This window comes from Prionailurus viverrinus, chromosome D1, assembly GCF_022837055.1.
Source record: "Prionailurus viverrinus isolate Anna chromosome D1, UM_Priviv_1.0, whole genome shotgun sequence".
Taxonomy (NCBI): Eukaryota; Metazoa; Chordata; class Mammalia; order Carnivora; family Felidae; genus Prionailurus; species Prionailurus viverrinus.
This window is the reverse complement of record NC_062570.1, coordinates 9,019,047-9,038,833: the sequence shown is the minus strand read 5'-3', so window position 1 is coordinate 9,038,833 and position 19,787 is coordinate 9,019,047. Positions and strand designations below refer to the sequence as shown.

General features: G+C 38.5%; 1 protein-coding gene across 3 annotated transcripts in view; it reads left to right on the top strand.

The window, feature by feature from the left end:
• ARHGAP20 (Rho GTPase activating protein 20) overlaps positions 1–19,787 on the top strand; it is a 128,944-nt gene that overhangs the window by 84,268 nt on the left and 24,889 nt on the right. For 2 of the 3 annotated variants that reach the window (XM_047823557.1, XM_047823559.1), the window contains exons 4-10: positions 1,387–1,536; positions 5,351–5,452; positions 7,758–7,799; positions 8,894–8,978; positions 11,882–11,959; positions 14,502–14,568; positions 17,034–17,222. In XM_047823557.1, the coding sequence (XP_047679513.1) occupies positions 1,387–1,536; positions 5,351–5,452; positions 7,758–7,799; positions 8,894–8,978; positions 11,882–11,959; positions 14,502–14,568; positions 17,034–17,222 (713 nt within the window). The remainder of the gene's footprint in view (positions 1–1,386; positions 1,537–5,350; positions 5,453–7,757; positions 7,800–8,893; positions 8,979–11,881; positions 11,960–14,501; positions 14,569–17,033; positions 17,223–19,787) is intronic. The other variant, XM_047823558.1, reaches the window with a different exon arrangement.

Genomic DNA, 19,787 nt, shown 5'->3' with positions numbered 1-19,787 from the left:
GTCAGTTTTTTTCTGTTTCCACAAATGGCTCTGAGTGATAGGAAGTGTCCAAGTTTCCCTAAGCATTCTCTTTATCTTTCCCAGTGCCTTCTAACTAAGTCTCAGGTCCATTATGAGCATGAAATCTGTGAATTTAGGTCAAGAGATAATGGTGGTTTCAATATTAGGTTCTAAGGAAGATTAGGTAGAAATTGTCAAAAAGCGATTTCATTGCTAACTTAAAGTAGATTACCTTCTGGGTCCTTGGAGATAAATATTAATTGTGTTAACTCCACTTAAGTGTAGTACTTCCTGCCTTTTTTTTTTTTCCAGTTTAGTTAAGGGCCTGTTTTTAGCTAGAGTTTTTCAATTTTAGCCAGAATACAAGGGGAAATGATATGAACAAACTTTTAAGAAAGGAAATTTAGGGGCACCTGAGTGGTTCAGTTGGTTGAGTATCCAACTCTTGACTTCAGCTCCGTCCTTGATCCCAGGGTCATGGAATCGAGCCCCATGTTGGGCTCTGCGCTGTGCATGGGGCTTGCTTGCGATTCTCTCTCTGTCTCCCCTGCTGCCTCTCTCCCCTGGTCATTCTCTTGCTCTCTAAAAGAAAAAAAACTTTTTTTAATTTTTTAATGTTTATTCTTTTTTGAGAGACAGAGAGCTTGAGTGAGAGAGGGTTAGATAGAGAGAGGGAGACAGAATCTAAAGCAGGTTCTAGGCTCTGAGCGGTCAGCACAGAGCCCAATACTGGGCTTGAACTCCAGAACCACGATATCATGACCTGAGCTGAAGTCAGACACCTAACTGACTGAGCCACCCAGGCATCCCAGAAAAAACATTTTTTTAAAGAAATTTAACTAACCTTTGCTTGTAAAGACTAGAAAAACTTGTAACCATTCAGTTGGAAATATGCTGAAAATTCCTCTAATTCCAGATTATAATTTTTATGTGCATCTCTCTCTTTTAAGGTGAAAATTTTATAAGTATTTTAATAAGTAATGTGTATTTTAACCTTTTGTTCATCCACTCAAATCTTTTTGGAAGTAAGGAAGTTATAAATAATAAGTGCATTAATTTTTTAGTACAGCAGTAAATTTAAAATTAGATTTTTGATCCAAATGTAATGCTCAACTTAGAAAAAAAATATAGATAGCTTATGGCCGTTTGCTGCCCATAAATGCAGGCATAAGGACTAATACAACACATGTTTCCAGAGCCTTTGGGGTCACAGGTAACCAGCCATCTTACAGTCTCCTGCTGTAAGCACTGAAGTCACAAACAGTGAATAAGACACTCTTTGCCTATGATTAGTGGAAACTGTCCTCTTGTCACAAGTACAGGAGCTCTCATAAAATTTAGGAAACAAAACAACAAGAAGTCCTGTGTTGGTTTTTATCTTTCTAGATATAACAACAACTTTAAGATAAAAAATAAAATTAAATTAAGTGACATGTGGACAGCAAGCTGTGTGGACGAAGTGGGAGAAGGCAACACCAATGCCCTGAAATCGTTTGTCTTGGGCTGGCCCACGGTGAACTTCGTGGCCACTTTCAGGTAAGAACCATAGCGTCTGCTGTATTTACATGTTAAATGCAGTCAACTAGGTAATTTCTAGGATGAAAAATAAAAAGTTAATCCAATTTTGTTCTATTGATTTTTCAAAGGGAAATATTTTATTCTGATTTATTCTGAAGTCATCTTTTGACATGCCTCCAGTAAAGACACTCGTATGCCTTGTATTTCTCCCCAAGAGCTTCTTATTAAAATATGTGGAGAGTAATGGTAAATAGTGAGAACACTGGAGTCCTCTATCTTGGTTTGACCAGTGATTTTTAGAGGGGCTCTGCTGAAAGACCTCGGGCTGTGGGAGAGGAATAGAGGCTCACGCAGAGACCGCACTCTCCAACCTCCCCTTTGCTCATGTTCAGGTATTGTTTTACATAGTGAGCTTTTGACTTGATCTTTTCAACCCACTGAAACAGACTTTTACTGAAAAATTGCATAGAATCGTCCAGTTAAGCTTGAATAACTTTTATACTCCCAGATTTTCTAACTAAATAGTTTTTAATGATAGAAATAAAATTAACGTTGTGAAATAATGGGGGTACCTGAACTGTACAATCAGGTTCTGATTTGGCATAGAGATGTGACAATCAAAAATGAATTCATGACCCAAGAAGTAAAAGTTAGTTTCCTAAGACTCACCCTGTGACTGGGATGGGGATGGAGAATGTATAAATAGAGAATCTTTGTACTCTCAACCCGAACGTGCCACGTTGGCACTTCTCAGTTCCAGGTGAGCATACCAAACCTCACACCTGTGATTTTGAACAGCTGCACCCTCATGTCCGGTATTTGTTTTACACTTAAAGTATTGGGCTCATCACATGCACACGTTTTTCTCTTGGTCTCTTCTCTCCCCTCTACCACCAGACACGTCAGGTATCATCCTAAAGCCAGATAACTCAAAATTTCCAAGCTGTTAATCTTCTAATAAAAAACAGGCATGTAGGGGCGCCTGGGTGGCGCAGTCGGTTAAGCGTCCGACTTCAGCCAGGTCACGATCTCGCGGTCCGTGAGTTCGAGCCCCGAGTCATACTCTGGGCTGATGGCTCAGAGCCTGGAGCCTGTTTCCGATTCTGTGTCTCCCTCTCTCTCTGCCCCTCCCCTGCTCGTGCTCTGTCTCTCTCTGTCCCAAAAATAAAATAAATGTTGAAAAAAAAATTAAAAAAAAAAACAGGCATGTCATTAAGTTCTATTATGCATTATTGGCCTACCACAAGATTTTAAGAACTTACTTGGAAGAAACATGTGTGTATATCATTGTCTGCATATCTTCTTTTCCATGACAGATTTCTCTAGATAGTATCATTTTCCGTTGCCTAATCTCCTTGGAGTTACAGGTGAAAGGAAGGGATTTCTAGAGAGGGACAAGACTACATGAGGTCTTTAATTAAGAGGTTTTTATGAAACTTGTTATAAGAAGAAGTACAGATGTATAAACAAGTTTTACATACGTTGTATTCTTCAAAAAGTATAGTACCTTACCCAGAAAGATTAAGGTTAACATGACTAATGATGTCATGTGCCCCTTGATAGAATGTGATGAGAAGAGCAGGTCACCGTTGTATTATCCTCGTCAAAACCCATAGTCCCAGTCCAAGCATGAGATGAACATCAAACAAGCCCAGATTGAAGGATATTCTGTAGGTTAAGCTGACCAGCACTCCTCTAGATTATCACAGCAAAAAACAAAAACAAACCAAAAAAAACAAAACAGGAAAAACTGTCATAGACTAGTCACTAAGGAGATGTGATAACTAAATGCAATGTGTTATCCTGGTTTGGGTCCCAGAACAGAAAAAGGACATTAATGGAAAAACTGGTAAAATCTGAATAGTCAAGAACTTAGTTAATAGTAATATACCAGTAATAGTTTCTTAGTTTGACAAGTGTGCATCAACTTTAGGAAACTGAAACTGGTGAGAGGTATACAAGGACCCTCTGTACTATCGCAGCAACTTTTCTGAAAGTCTAAACTTATTTCAAGTTTAAAATAGTATTTAAAATTAAAAAAAGTTATGTTGACGAGTTCTGTCCCTGATAACAGCAGACAGAGTGAGGTCTTAATAGACTGACCACCATACAGATAACAACTTTAAACTCTGAATAAAATACAGGCAACAACCACCTAAAGGGTCTGGAAAGTGAACAAAAGTTGGCAGATTTTGGAGAGGAATTGAAACTTGGAAGGAGGCACCAGCATTGGGTGAGTTTCCTATGTTTAACGCATTGGCCTAAGGGCAGGCTACAGTCATGTCATGGTGCAGGGCAACTAAACTGACAGAAACCCCCAGTCTTTCTGGCTGAACAACCAGAATAAGAGCCTGAGTCAGCCACAGCCACAAGATCGTGAGGGAAGGAGTCTCAAAAAGGATGGTATCAGAGAAGGGAAGGCTCACATTTTGCGGACAGACTCTACCCAAGTCTCTGACTGATTGCTGAACCAACATGCGTGGAAGAGACTCAAAACAGCTTGAATCTGAGGATCAAAGAATGGAACCAAGGTTCTGTTCACCACAAGGAAGATAGAATTTGCAGCTTCAGTCTAATCATGTTAGTTACCTGTTAATAACAAAAACACCAATACTCTTTTGCAAATATAACAGCACTCAGAGTCTCTAAAACAAAATATTCATAATGTCTAGAATACAGTATAAAATTTCTTGACATACAAAGAATCAGAAAAGGGAAAAGATAACCAATAGAGGCCAATCCTGAGATGATCCATATGTTGGAATTGCCCAAAAAGAACTTTAAAGCAACTTTTATATTGTGCTCTCTAAGGAAAAAAGCCAAGTGAAATGAACGAAAATATTTCTCAACAGTGAAAGAGAAAATATAAAAAAGAGCCAAATGAAAATTTTAGAACTGAAAAACCGCAATATCTTATAGTTACAGAATAGAAATGAAAGGGGAAGGAGTCAGTGAATTTGAGGATACATTGATACAAATTGTCCAATGTGCAGAACAGAGAAAACAAACACATTTTTTAATGAAAAATGCACCAGAAACTTGTTAGAAAATACCAGAAGATGTAATACACATGTAATTGGAACTCCGGAAAAGGAGAGAAGGGAAATGGGACCAAACAAATAGTTGAAGAAATAATGGTTTGGAAACATTCCAAATTTTGTGAAAGATACAAATGTACAGAATCATTGAACCCCAAACAGGAATATGAAGGGAATTTCACTTAGTTATGTTATATAGACAAACTGCTATAAACCAAAGATGAGAGGAAATCTTAACAGCAGCCAGAGAAAAACAGCACATTACATTTAGGGGAGCAGTGATTTGCACCACTGTGGTTTTTTCATCAGAAACTTGGGCAATTTCAGAAGACAGTGGAATGGAAATGGAAAACTCTCAAACTAGGATACTATGTTCAGCAAAAATATCCTTCAGAAATGAAGGTAAAATAGAGATTTCTTTTAACTCTAAAAATTTATTCCAGCAGAACTTTGTTCCAAAAAAAAAAATGCTGACAGAAGTTTTTCAGCCCGAAGTGAAATGATATTGGAGGGAAGCTTGGATCTTTAGGAAGGGTTGAAGAATGCCAGAAATGGTATATGTCAAATAAATATTAAGAAAAATCTAGGTCATGATCAGTTTAAAATACCATCAGGCTAGCAGCTCAAGAAGCATTCTCTCCTAGCCAGTCACTATAACGTCTGTAAAGAAACCAAAAGGTAAAGACTGATAGTTTTGAAATCTAGGACTGACAGCTGCCAGAATCAGTGAGGAATTCCCAGTTGTGTCAAGTTAGGGGAAGAGCCAACACTGAACTTTTCATGCTTTACCTTAGGAAACAGAGTACATCATCACATCTCAAAAAAGACCAGAAGGAATTTCATATCTCTTGTACCCTGATCCTCAAACCTAGGATCTATATCTACCAGAAAAACAGGTACCGTGCCTTGATATTACAGATAACTACACAGTAATGAGAACATTATTCAAAAGACACAGGAAGTACTTAAATCTGACATGGAGCTATCTGTCAGAAGAATCAGAGGAAGAATATTTTAACTTAAGCACCTAGTATGGATCTCAGTCTATAAACTCAGGTAGTCAAGAAAAGCCTGTTTATTTATAGATCAAATTAAAACTCACCCTGAGCCTCCACTTGCCAGACTGTTAGGAAATCAAATTTTCTTCTTTACTGGAACCCTGTTTTCTTAGAGTAGAACCAGAATGCAGGAGGTTTCTGTGATGTCTTCCAAACAGATGTCTTCCAAAGATGACCTTTGGTCTGTTGTGGTCACTGCTGACATTATCTTTTTCTGTGCCCAGAGTTGTCCTTTACATTCAGAGATGCTCTGACTCCTTGCCGCGTGTGGGATGCAGCTGTTTTCACGGATATAAAAACTTAGGAACAGGCCTCCCCAGTTACTGCCAGCAGTCATTTCCTGTGGGGTCTTTCTCTTTCCTGAGGCACCTCAACCAAATAACATCCGGGTCCCTGTGCACTCCCAAGGATAACAGAGTCTGTCCCCTCCCAAACTTGAGAGAATCTGTCCAGGCTGCCCTGCCATTTCTCCTTCTCTAAGATATAATTCTTTTCTCCTCTTCTTGCTCTTATCACATGAGCTTAGGTGTTTGTGAAACTCTGAGATAACTTTGTTCTTATTTCTGTAGAAGTGCCAGAGATTAAAAATCACTGAAGAAAGAGAAGGTCTGGATTCTTGCACAGGCTAGGTGAAGGGGAAGACACAGGAATACTATATAAATCAATCTCAGTGAGTTAACTTGCACACTTCATAAACTGTTCATTTTTGAAGTAATTCATGCTGTATATTCAAACAATGGAACGCAATACAGCAGTGAGGATGAATGTTCTAATAACAGTAATATACCTAAGTCTCATAAACATAATGTGGAAGGAAAGAAGCCAGACACAAAATAGTACATATTGTTTGGTTACATTTATAATAGAGAAAACAAAACTATCCAGTTCTGTTAGAAGTTAGCCGCACACAGAGTCTTCCCGAGGTTTCGTAATCTGAATTTCAACCACACAGGTGTGTTCACTTTGTAAAAAATTTTCAAGCTGTACACTTAAGCATTACATAGTTTTTTCTGTGCCTTTCACGTCAATAAAAAATTAAAAGTTAACAAAAAATACCAAGTGTTTTAAAGGGGCAATTTTCTTTAACTGCTTTGAAAAAAGTTCACAGGTCTAAGGAAAACTCACCTGTTTTTCAACACAGTTTTTTGTAAATAAGTCTAAGATTTGGCACAAATGAACGTAGAAAGTGTTCTGTTTAAGAAAGGTGAATACATCAAAAGGTTGTAAAGAATTGTGGGAGATGGAAATTGTATGGTCAGTGGTAAAAGATGTCATACACTTTCTGATAACTGATCTTAGGAGGTTGCGGGTGGAGAAAATTGCTAAGCAACAGAGTTAGAAACAAATTACAAATATTTGTTAAGTGTATTTTTCTGGAACAGAAGAACTAGGGTTTCCAAGTTTGTTAAGAAGATTAGAAATATGACTTTACAAGATAGTGAGTAACAAGACCATATAGAAATAAACATTAAATTATTTCTTAGCTTAAGAATTAAGCTAAGCAATAACTTCAGAAAAATTATTAATAATTTAGTTGTAAACTAATTGATCTTAGAAGATTATAGTAATTAAGGATACGTTTTATGAGAACCAGTTTGCTAAATTATGCTGTTTACATGTATAAATACTTCTTTTCCTGACAGGAAACTGGTTTCTGGCCCAAGATGTGTCCATCAATATGCCAAATTTCTCTTTAATTGAGCATACTTTATATTTGTGTAACAATTAAAGCTGCAAAAACACTCTGAGACAACTAGCCCCATTTTACAGATGTGGAAACAAGCTTAGAGATGAGAAGTGATTTGCTCATGATCAGATAGCTTGTGTATGTTTTTGACCAGCCAGGTGTTTGGATTCCAGATCAAATTAGACTTGTACTTGCAAAAAAGCCATAAAGTGGAAAGTGGCCCTGTCTTGGATCTACTCAAGAGGTTTTAGTAAAACTGAACTCGACGGTACAGTTTTTCCTGGTGGGGATTTTCTGGCTGAGGACTCTCCAGAACGCAGCTCTGTCAGAGTTGCGGGAGTATATGGCTGCCCCAGCGACAGGCCACTGATAGTTCGTCTGGAACGACAGTCTCAGATATGTTAGCATAAATGTGTTGTGTGTTTAATTTTTCTCTCCTATTTTCTTTGATTGCAGTTCTCCAGAACAAAAGGACAAATGGCTCTCTCTCCTTCAGAGGTATTGTTTCCATGTGCATATTTTTAATCTTTAACTTGTAGTTAAAAGAATTAAATTCTTCTCCGCAGAGATATACCCCAAGCTATTCCCCTTTTTCTTAGTAGAAATTATTCATTTGTCCTCAAAATAAACTATTGTGTGAACTGTACACCAGCTACTACTTACTGTAAATAATCTCTTCATTACATGTATTCCTTACTTCCTAGGAGGGAGAACTGATTAGTCCATAATCTCTCGCATCTCCCGAGCCTACCATTTGGAGCTAACAGTTTCCTCAAAGCGTGTATTAAGTTTCCAAATATGGAGGGTTTTCTGAGCACCTCAGAACTCAATTAGGATCTCCACCTTTGAGCATACAGACGAAAAATGGTCAACTTGAGGTTCATCTCTTATTTCTATAACCCTTCCCTCCCTTCTCCCCTCTCTGCCTTCCTAAGGGAAGATATACACTCAACAAGAGAGCTAAATGAGAATTAAAAGGCCACTGTCTTAGTTTGGTGCAGTAAGGTATTATATATGTTACTGTACTTGTCAGTAAGATTCCGGGCCTCTCCAGAGAAGGTAGAAAACTTGGAAGATAAAACACCCAGAGGTGCCTAAACCTGACTGTGCTCCTCAAACCTCAAGTGAAATAGATCCCCTATTCGTTTTGTGCCTGTACCTAATGTCCTGAGAATTTTTTTTAATGATCTTTCAACCCATAATGCAATCAGATTCTGCCGAATTTTTCCATCTGTCTTTTAAAAAATAGCATATTGGGGCGCCTGGGTGGCGCAGTCGGTTAAGCGTCCGACTTTCAGCCAGGTCACGATCTCGCGGTCCGTGAGTTCGAGCCCCGCGTCAGGCTCTGGGCTGATGGCTCAGAGCCTGGAGCCTGTTTCCGATTCTGTGTCTCCCTCTCTCTCTGCCCCTCCCCCATTCATGCTCTGTCTCTCTCTGTCCCAAATAAATAAATAAACGTTGAAAAAAAAATTTTAAAAAAATAGCATATAAGTATACTGAAAATATTAGCAAAATAGATTGATTTTAAGATAAGCCATTAGCGAAATCCATCTGACTCAGTGTTGTTTTGGGTTGTCGTTGCTTTTGATTAGATACATCAATCTAGAGAAAGAGAAGGACTACCCGAAGACCATTCCCCTCAAAATCTTCGCCAAGGACGTTGGGAATTGTGCCTACGTAAGTGTTTCTAAGCCAGAAAATTAAATTCCAACTCCCTTCATAAAGCAGAGCACTGTGGATAAAACCAGAGACAGGCAAACAGATAGACAGGCTATGTTTGTGCTATGGCAGGTAGGCATTTAGAAGTACTGTTGTGGGGAAAATGCATTTTTCTGGGTATATGTATGTCTTTGTATATGTGAAAAGTAAACCCTAGAGAAAGAGAAGCAAGAGAAATTCCTATTCACAACAGTGTTTAACATTTACACTTGGAAAGAATATTGGTTGTCAGATGTCTCTTTCCTCCCTCTGGCATTAATGTTTCTCTGGATCCTTTCAGTAGCAGCTGCAGCAGCTTGTAGTAGAGCCATTTCCACAAGGATGTATTTCCTATTAGTATTAAGCAATTTTTTCTAACCTGTCACTTCTTAAGTAGAAGGTGGTTTGAGTTTTTCATTCTCTGAGTTTTTAGGGATTGAATCCATTGGCTTAATAAATGAATGAGCTGGGAGAGATGACATTTTTAAGGGATCAGCATGTTCCTACCCCACAGTTTTTATCATATTGGTCAAATAAAAATTAAGTCTACTTATCCCTCGTTATTTTGTAGAATTTGATGGCTAAAAATAGAGAATAAATGCCAAGATGTTATCAACAATGAATAAAATGGACACTTGTGGATATTTTTATGACATTGTGCATTGCCATACTTCACAACAACTCTACATCACACTGGAAAAGGATGTAGTACAAAATAGTTATGCTTTGGCCAAAGGCCAATGTTATGCAAATGTTCTGACTTGAGTGCCAGATGTCACTGCTTGAGGGAAATACTCAAATTTTTACGGTGTGAAACACAGAGATCTACTATAGCAAAGTAGCAAAAAACAAACAAAAACCCACCTTCTGCCAGTCTTGATTTAATTGTTGTGGCAATTGGTTACATTTAGGATTTTCATGGAAAATCCCCTGCAATTTTTTTTTTTAACATTTTCAGTACATGGAAAGCATGTATTTGACAAAGGACCAGAGTCCCACTCTTTTTTGGAAGAGAAGACAGGAGATGTCAGGTTGGGTGCTCTGTGTTTATCAACGGTACCCTGGTTAACTCAACAATGATATGACACACTATCCTTTGCTCTCTGAAGTTGCTTCATGGCAAGAGTCTCCTCTCAGGGAGGCCCGGCTTCCAGAAAAAGTGATTGCCACCAAAATAGGCATGCATGTATGGAAAACATTCTTTATCCTTGGCCTTTAGTTATACACAACCGGTCAGTGAATTCTGCTAACGTGGGGGGGGGGGGGAGGGAATCCACATTTTCATTTTTGTCTGGTTTTTTTATTTGTTTATTAGCCAGAGAGGACTATCTGCCGAAATTCATTTGTTTTGTCTGCCACAAAGGCATGCAAGGGAAAACACACATCTTACAATTACTGGGTTTTATTTTTATAATTACTGTTTTGAACATATGTCTAATATTAAGAAAAATCATTATCTTAGAAACCAGGTACATTGGGAGATAGTATTACAGGATAGATTGTTCACTTTACAAAAGACTTCATGAGAGAATTTCTTTAAAATTTAATTTAAGGATGGGTTTTTGGACTGAACATTTTTAAAGGCAGATGCTGTTCATGAAATTATATCTCAGGTTAAAGTCCAGTTTGTAAAACATCTGTGCCACTCCAGTAGAAGACAGACACTGGGATTGGTGCTCAAAGCCCTGCCTGTTGGGTTCTCAGACACTTTTGCATAATCCTTGGAGTTACAAGGAGCACAATTTGAAATCAATTGGCAAACAACTTTAAGAGGCAGTTTGTCATGTTGAGTAATTGGCTCATAGAGAAAGAAAAATACTGTAATGGAAGGATAAGTGGTGAGTTGTCAGTGGATTTCACTTTAGCATTATTTTTATATCATTTTTATTTTTATGGGATTTTGTTTCCATTTATACTACTTATTTGTACCGTTTAAGCCCTATGGGGGCACAGCCCTCATTGCTGATTCATCTGATAATTATAACACATAAATCCTATGTGCATAGTAAATATTTCTTTTTTGACAGCATAGCGTTGTCCTATATTTAAGTGTCTTGGAATTCTATGAACTCTATATAGATATCTCAAAATCTTGTTAATCCCTTTTCTGTTTGCTGCAAACTTTCTTTCTATTTTTAAGTAGTAACTTCTAAATGTAATTTAGCACAGAGCTATTCCGGATATCCTCTTCAGTAGCAGAGCTGATAACAGAATTGAGCTTTGTGAAATTTTCAGTTCTAGACCTACTGGTTTTAAGGCCTCTGCAGATTTCAACATTGGAAATCCCAGTAGCCACAGTGTTTGACATATAGAAGGTGCTTCAAAGAATAGTGGTTTTAAAAATTCTAAACTTGAAATGTCTTTGTGTAGCCAGTTTTTATTCTGATTTTACCTCCACTTTTTGCCATGTGGAAAAAATGACAGCAGGACCCACACCGTGTCAAACCTGCACTGCGGAGCCCGCGCTCAGGACACAGTGCGAAGTGGCGCAGCGCTCTCCCTTCTTCGTGACAGGTTGTGTGAGGGACTCGATGCGTCGACCAACCTGTCTAGGTCCTTTTTTGTGGCTGGGAGGGTAGTCCATCTACTCTCTCTCATATGTAGTTAATCTTTTTCTTTCTTGTTTAAGGCCTTCTTTTTGGTGAGCCCCGTATTCCTTATATTAAGAGAAATAGGTGTTTTATCAAAAGCCATAATATATAATGGAATGAAAGTAAATGAATATCAAGGGTTTGTTTTCTACTTAAGTCATGTGCTTTACGCCGTCAACACTTGAAATCGAGAGATGCCTTTGGGTAATCATTTCACAGTACTTATTTGTTCACCTGATTTAATACCCTTTATTTATAACTATATTTCTCATTTCTTTTTTTTTTCTGCAGTCTAAAACTATAACAGTAAGGAATTCAGATACAGCAAATGAAGTTATCAACATGTCACTACCAATGCTAGGGATAACTGTAAGTTACTCTCCTACATACTCTTAGTGAAAAACAAACTTTTTATTCTTTAGGTTCATATAAATATTATCCCTTTCATCATAAGACAGCTGATTACTGGCAATACCTAATTCATGTTTTGTCCCCCCCAAAATGGAGGAAATAAGGACAGGAAAGCCTTACTATTAGATGCTCCTCTTATACTGCCGTTGTAAAACTTACCTGAGCTGGAAAGCATAGTAAGATTAGACTCTACTGTTAGAATGATAATAATATGTGTTTTTATTGTATATGCTGTATACATATTCAGTTGGGGAGTTTTCTTGGTATAAGATTCTAATGAGTAAGTTCTAACCTCCTTCACATGTACGTGTCTCTCTACGACTGTTCTTCTCTTCTCTCCTTTCCTGGTTCTTCTCCTCTACCTAATTCTATTATCCCAAGATTCCATCAGTCTTAGGATGGTGAATTCTGAAGGATTTGCTCTGTAGTAGAATTTATACATGAAAAACACATAGCTAGAATCAATGTTCACTGACTGCAGATCCAGAAGATGAGTTGGCTGGTACCTCTAATGAATTGATAAATTGAAAAACAAGCTTTGAGAGGGGCGTTAAGGAGGACACTTGTTGGGATGAGCACTGCACGTTGTAGTAAGGGGATGAAGCACTGACTTCTACTCCTGAAATCATTATTGCACTTTATGCTAACTTGGATGTAAATTTAAATAAATAAATAAATAAATAAATAAATAAATAAATAAATAAATAAATAAATAAATAACTTTTAAAAACAACAACAAGCTTTGAATCAGATTCTGGATTTAAAGAGCTTTAGTGTGCATCCCGCATCTCCCCTCCATTTTATTTTTAGCTTCTGCTTTTTTCTGTTTTGCGGGCCAAAGGTGAGTTTTTGAAATTTAATTAATGGAGAAGATTGGCGTGTTTGAGGATGAGGTAGGGAGAACACTGGAAAATCCTCGTCCTCTCCGCCCTGCCAGTGTATAGACCGCATACCGTGGGCCTTGTGTTAACGGGAGTGACTTTCAGAGGGACGGACACTAGAGGAAGCACTTGAACAACACCACTTCTTGAGTAAGACTGTCTACGAACATGAAAGCGCGGTGTTACTGTGCTGCAGCTTGCCAAACGTCTTAGATGTGTCACAGTCTTCTAAGCTGCATTTCAATTCACTTGGACACAGTGCTATCCTACGCCCCTAGGCACTCAGAGAAATCACAATTTAGGGTAAGAGATCTCATTTATTTTAGTCACATTTAATAATATACTTAAGATATGATTAGATTTTACGTGCACTGGGTAAAGCTGGCGCCTCTGCATTGATTTTTAAGCTCATGTGTTTATATCTTGGAATAGTTTAAGGGAAGGGAAAGGAGATTGATTAGTGACAGGATTCATTTTACTTATGCTTTTCCTTTGAGAAAAGTAATCCATGTCCTGAGACCAAAAATATTCCTATTCATTATAATTTGGAATGGAGGCTATTTGGTTATGGTCCTCTAATGGGTTATTGCATATTTTCAGATACTACAAAAAAAAAATAAAGGATTTTTATCAGATTGCCTGCCGTCCCTATTTGCAATAAAAATTTTTAAGTTGAGAATGGGGAAGGAAGTGACAAATAGGGTAGAGGAGGGGGCCAGAAGTAATTCTCCACATCCAGGACCCTCTATTATAAAGTCAGAATGTTGATTTTTAATCCAAGGATAAAGGCAAGAATATTGAATATTGCCAGTCTCTTCTAGCTTCATTTAGAACATTTGTCCTTTATCCTGTCCTAGAGGATGCAGCAAAGTCTATTGAATTTGGTATTATTTCTTTCAAGTGAGATTTTTAGTATTGCTGGACTATAATTCTGCCCGTGAACAATTTCTTTGTGTTCTATGACTGGGCCTATTCTCTAGAATTCTTGTCCTTTCTGTATCCAGGACTGGACTTGCCCAAAATAAAACCAGTGTAGACTGTGCCAGCCACCTATCTCCTCAAAGCCTCTTGGTCATTCTCCTTCTGCTCAGAAACTGCTGAGCTAATACAGTCAGCCCTTGAGATTTCACTTTTTCATCACAGACACAGCATTGTTGTGGCTTTCTGGATAACGAGGATGTCTTTGCAGGGGCATGTTGGAGATTAAGTCCAGTATTTTCTGAGAAGTCCAGAGGCATGGCAGAAGTCAGGACTCTAATGAAGAGATCAGCCTTTTAGAAAACTAGGACATTGCTTTCTGCTTTGTAAAGGGGCTTATAATTTTACGTTCTGTGGGCTACCCATAACCATAAGGGCTTTCTTCCATTGCAGTCTATGGATCGCTGGTCATCACTAGGAAGAGAGGACAGGACTGCTGAGTCCTCTGCCAGGGATGAGACAGGAATATGGATTGTAGGAATTAGCATTGCCATCTTCAAAAACTGTATTCACCCCCATGAACTTGAACAGCATTTTTATTGTCCCCATTTTTTCTCCAAACATAAAAATCCACCCCCAAAATATGTCCTTATTCAGTTACCAAACGTGACGGAATTATTGTTAATATTTTTATCTCCAAGGGCTCTGAGAGAGATTACCAGCTTTGGGTCAATTCTGGCAAAGAAGAGGCACCATACCCACTTATTGGTAAGTTTCTTCAAATATCTAAGATAGGATTGTGTTTTAATTATAATTCTAAGTGTCTATGAGAACTGGTCATGGAGTCCTGAATTTAAGTGCCATCAAATATTATATCTCATATAATATTTATTCATTCATTCAGTAAATACCTATCAACCATTTCCTAAGGGCTAGGCAAATAGTGTCTCTTCACTCAAGCAGTTAATGGTGTAGGTGAGAAGAGAAATGTAAATTTCTCTTTGTTTTTTTTTTTTACTTTACAAACACCTATTTTGCAAACCTTTTTAAAATTTTTTCCATGAGAAAACAACATGTATTGGTATTCCTTTTCCCTATATATATTTTTCATCTTCAGTTCTTGAATTTTCTGTTCCCTTTCCTCCCTACTACATTGCCTCTGTGGAAGACCATCTGTAATCCAGTCATGCCTCTTAGTTGATCAGTGAGTATTCAACACCTGCCCTAGGCATCCTAAAGAAAAGGAGATTAATCCATTTAGAGTCCTAAAAATATTCACTGACTTGTAAGCGAGCTACTACTTCAGTACTTTGCTATTTCTCTAGACAGATTTTCCAGCATTTGTTCTGAGGAATTATTGGAAGTGGATAGGTTACATCTCACCTTGTTTAAATCATTTAGCTAAAAAAAAAAAAAATACTTCTTTTTTGTTTGTTTGTTTTGGGTGTTTTGTTTCTGTTTGTGTTTGTTTGCTTTGAGGAGGAGAGCAAGGGAAGGACAGAGAGAGAGGAAGAGAGAGAATCTTACAACCCTGAGGTCATGACTTGAGCCAGAATCAAGAGTCAGATGCTTAACCACTGAGCCACGCAGGCACCCCCGCTAAAAATACTTCTTGATCAGTAAGGTCACCCAGTGTGGTTTAACAGAAATAGAGCAAATAAAATAAGGGACAGTATCTGTAACAGATCTTGAGATGATAACAGTAATAATTATAAGGATGATAATGATTTCTGCCAATTAAAAAAAAAAAAGTGCTTACTAGCTGCCAGAAAGTGTGCAGAGCATATTATATGCATTATCTCATGTAATCCTTTCATTTACCTGGGTGATCACTGCTTTCTAATTCAGGATGTTTCAAGTGATCTGAATAATCTAAAACCAACATATTCTCAGACTTAAAGTAAAGCAACCTGTCATGCACATAGCTGAGGATAAAATCCACTGCATTTGTTTTCTTTTTTAATGGTGTCATTTTTGTAAAAATCAGCAATGAGGTTGTGATTAAAAATCAAATAAATAATTGTTTTAATAAAATCTATTGATTAAAACTATTCGGATGGTAGCTTTCAGGCTTAAAACAGCTTCAAGCTTGATTGCTAACTCGCACTAAATAAATAAATAAATAACCAACCAACCAACCAACCAACCAACCATGGGACACGATTTAGCAACGATTCTCCATTGTATATTTCAGTGTGCCTTGGAAACTTCAGTTGTAGTGTAGCTGCTGGCTACTCGTTTTTTGGCCTTAATCCGTGGAAGCAGCTGTAGAGCTTAATATCATTGGAACATTGGTATTACATGCCTCTGCTGGATGGACAGGGAAGAGGTCACAGGGTGACATCCAGTGATAAATTAGAAATAGAAGAGAACTTATAAAAAAAGGCAGATCTACAGCACAGTGGAACTTGAAGGTTTCAGTGAAGGAAATGCAACCACCAAGAAGACTAAAGAGCAATCAGATGTCCAGGATTTAGTTTTTGTTTGCCATTTCCTCTTTGAATCCTGTTTCTGTGTTTCTAATACCCCGCAGTCTTCCTTCTGATTATTGCCTGTGAACACTACCCTCAGAGGGCAGCAGTGGGAGGAAAGCATAAATCATACAAACCAGTCTTAATGCTCTGAAGTAACTCTGATTATATAAGTAATAAGAAGTGATGAAATGTCTTTTTCAGACAGACATCTTGTGTTGAATAATAGTGATGCTTGAAATAGATAGTCCTTCGCTCTTACTATTTGAATAATATTAACCATTAAAGTTTACTTATTTGATCCTTATCGCTGTGTGATTTTTTAATCCATGGATTTAAGGGTGAGAGATGTCAAGGATTTGCTGAGGATTTACAGATACAGTTCGTGTTGAAGGAAAACTAGAATACCTTTAAATATTCTCAGAAGCGAACATAGGAAAAGTCAACTTCATGCAACTCACAAGCTAATCTGTGCATTCCAAAGAAGATATTCTTTTAAGATTCTTTTCCCTTTGCTTTTTTTTCTCACCTCTCCCCCTCGCCCCCCGCCCCCAACCACCTGCTTAAAACTACTTTGATAGGGCCACCTGCATTATGCTGTGGTCTCCAAGCATAAGAGTGTGCATAGTGATCATTCAGTCAACAAAAGGATTCTTTATTCCCGAAGTCCCAGGAGCAAACTGCTGTGTGTTGTAGTATGTGGCACACATGTCCCCGGTGCCCGTCAGCCTGAAGTCTACATTGAGATTTTTCTCTGTGTAGGGCATGAATATCCCTATGGAATTAAAATGAGCCATCTTCGGGACACTGTGCTCCTGACACAGGGATCGAAGGACAGCAGCACGCCGTCCGGCCTCCAGGAGTCCTTCCTCATGGAGCAGCTGCCCCGAGAGCTGCAGTGCCAGTTCATCCTGAAGCCCAGCCGCCTGGCCGCAGCCCAGCAGCTGAGCGGTGAGTTGCTTCTCCTCCTTCGCGGAGCCTGTTTTGAGCAAAAGTTTTTATTCTTGAAAAAAAGTCAGTACAAAGGCAGAGATCCAAACTTCCAGCCAGATGAGGTATTTTTTTTTCTTTTGAATTTGCTAAGTGTTTTGAAGGGAAAGATGGAGTTTTAGAAGATAATTTTATAAATCAGCAGTAGGCGTGTACTCAGCAGTTAGCAGAACAGGCTGTTCCTTCTGTCTTCACTGTGCTTTTCCCCTTTAACCTTCTGCTCGCTGCAGTGTCAGAGGCACCGGGCAGTGGCTCAGGTCCTCACTGCCTTCTTTGTACTGTAACACATCGCCCTGTGTGGTGCCCCTAACTGGTCACATGATAAGAGGGAGTCCGTCAGTGACGGGGCTCAGGAGACTGTGGATCTTGCTGTAGATAAGTATGTGAAGACTAAGGTGATCTGCATGGGAATCTCTCCCTAGTCTGCTAATCTAATCTGCATTCCCTGTCAACGTAGCCATCTCTTTCACTCACCCCATAATACTTTAGAATGATAAAAGTGATCTTGAACACATGAGGCCCGTTACTTACCCGAAACCATGTTTGAGCTTTAAGCCCTCAGTCTGAAAGCTAGGTTGTATGGGAAATAGAAGAAAATGCATCATACAGAAAGTGTGAGTGGGTGAGCAGAAAGTTGGTGCCGAATTTCCGTAGACACCTTTGTCCCTTTGAACCAGCTGGGGGATCGGGTGAACACGGTGACTCTTCTGTGTGCATTCCCCCACACAGGCACGTGCCCCCTGTCCCTCTCTGGTGGTGACCAACCTCAGACTCTATACTCCACTGAAGCCCTCCATCGGGGGCTGCGCCATCTTGCCAGCACAGCTGTAAAAGCCTAACCTTGCGTGTGCGCCGGCCACCTTCCCTCCTAGGATGGTAAATTGAGCTTTGGGTACTCCAAGGCTGTTTCCTCACATCTTTGGGCCATTTTGAAGGGGTATCATAGAGACGTCATAGTTTTCCATCCACTAAAATGGGAGCTCCGTGAAGGCAGGTATTGTGGTCTGTTTTGTTATTCTCAGCACCTGGAACAGTACTTGACATACCTACAAGTAAGTGCTCAATAAATATTTGTTGGTCTTTAAAGATGCAAAAGGAATGTCGCCTCTATAAGCTGACAAGAATATTTCGCTCTTCTACCTTAATACTCAGGTTTTTCAAAATTATTTCTCTGTGTCCCTTGTCACTTTCATTTTAATTAGTTTGACCAATAATCAGGAGTCAAAAATCCTAAGGGTTTTACCCAATTTTGCTAACGACTTGCTTAATTAAATTGTAGGCACTCTGTGCTTATTAATCCTCTGTTTCTCCTAACTGGAAGTAAGGATAATTGTGGTTACAGCTATAAGAGGATCAGAGATGGAGTAACTATAGACCAATGGTGCCAACAAAGCTGGGCATCAGAATCACCTGTGCAACTAAAAAGTTACGGTTGTACCAGTTCTGTATTTTTTAACACGTAAGATTTAGAGCTACAGCTGCTTTGGAAACCACCAATTTAAATCAGGGTTCAGCAGATTTTTTCTGTAAAGGGCCAGATAGTAAACTTTGCAGGTCAACAAACAAAATTGAGGAAATTATGTAGCTGCTCATGTGACAAGAGAGAAAACAAATTGCCACCCATTATTATTGACGATAATTAATATATAGGAATAATTGAGTACAATTTCATGTAATACAGGTCTAGTAATGAGAAGAATTGAATTCTTTTGGAGGAATAACCTTTTGCATAATTGGAGCACCAAGGTCATCATAATTGAATGCAAAATGTTCTGATCTGTAATGAGATTTTATATATTTTATCGTCTTTGAAAATATCTTTTCACATAGGTAGTTCCAAGTACTACTTTCATTCTACTAGCATATAATTTTAGTTGCATATATTCCCCTCTTCGAAGGCATTTGTAGAATTCTGATATTTGTCTTTGAGCATGTCACTGTAGATGAATCACTTCCAATTGAAGATGGGGCAGAAGCTTCTCAATGGCACAGTTAAAGGATCTTGGGAATCTGGAAATTTCCTTTGCACTTGCATTGAGGTTGGTAAAATAGCACTGCAACTGTAGTTGGAGCTCAGAAAATATATCTGTTACCAATGTGTGTGAGAATGGAGATCTTGCTTCTTTAACTTCTGATAGCACAAGAAGGGGAGAAACAGCTTGACGTTACTCGTGATGAAGTGTCAGTTGTTTTCAAAATGAAACTTTCAGAAGTTTTATGTCTAAACACGTTTTTGCCTTGTAATTCATTAAGAAACATCATCCAATTTGCAGCAAAAACTAATTTCCAAAGCCAATCACTACTAGAAAAAATCTTCTCTTTCATAAAAATTTCAATCTCAGCCGTGAGCTCAAATCTCACTATAAAACTTTACCCCTGGTGAGCCGTTGAGCTGCTATGTGATAGCACAGGTCAGGCCAGTCAGCTTCTGTTTCTGACAGAAATTCACAGAAATGGCAATGGGTAAGTCCAGGAGAGCGAATGAAGTTTACTGTTGACTCTGCTGGTCCAGTAATCCATGATGGA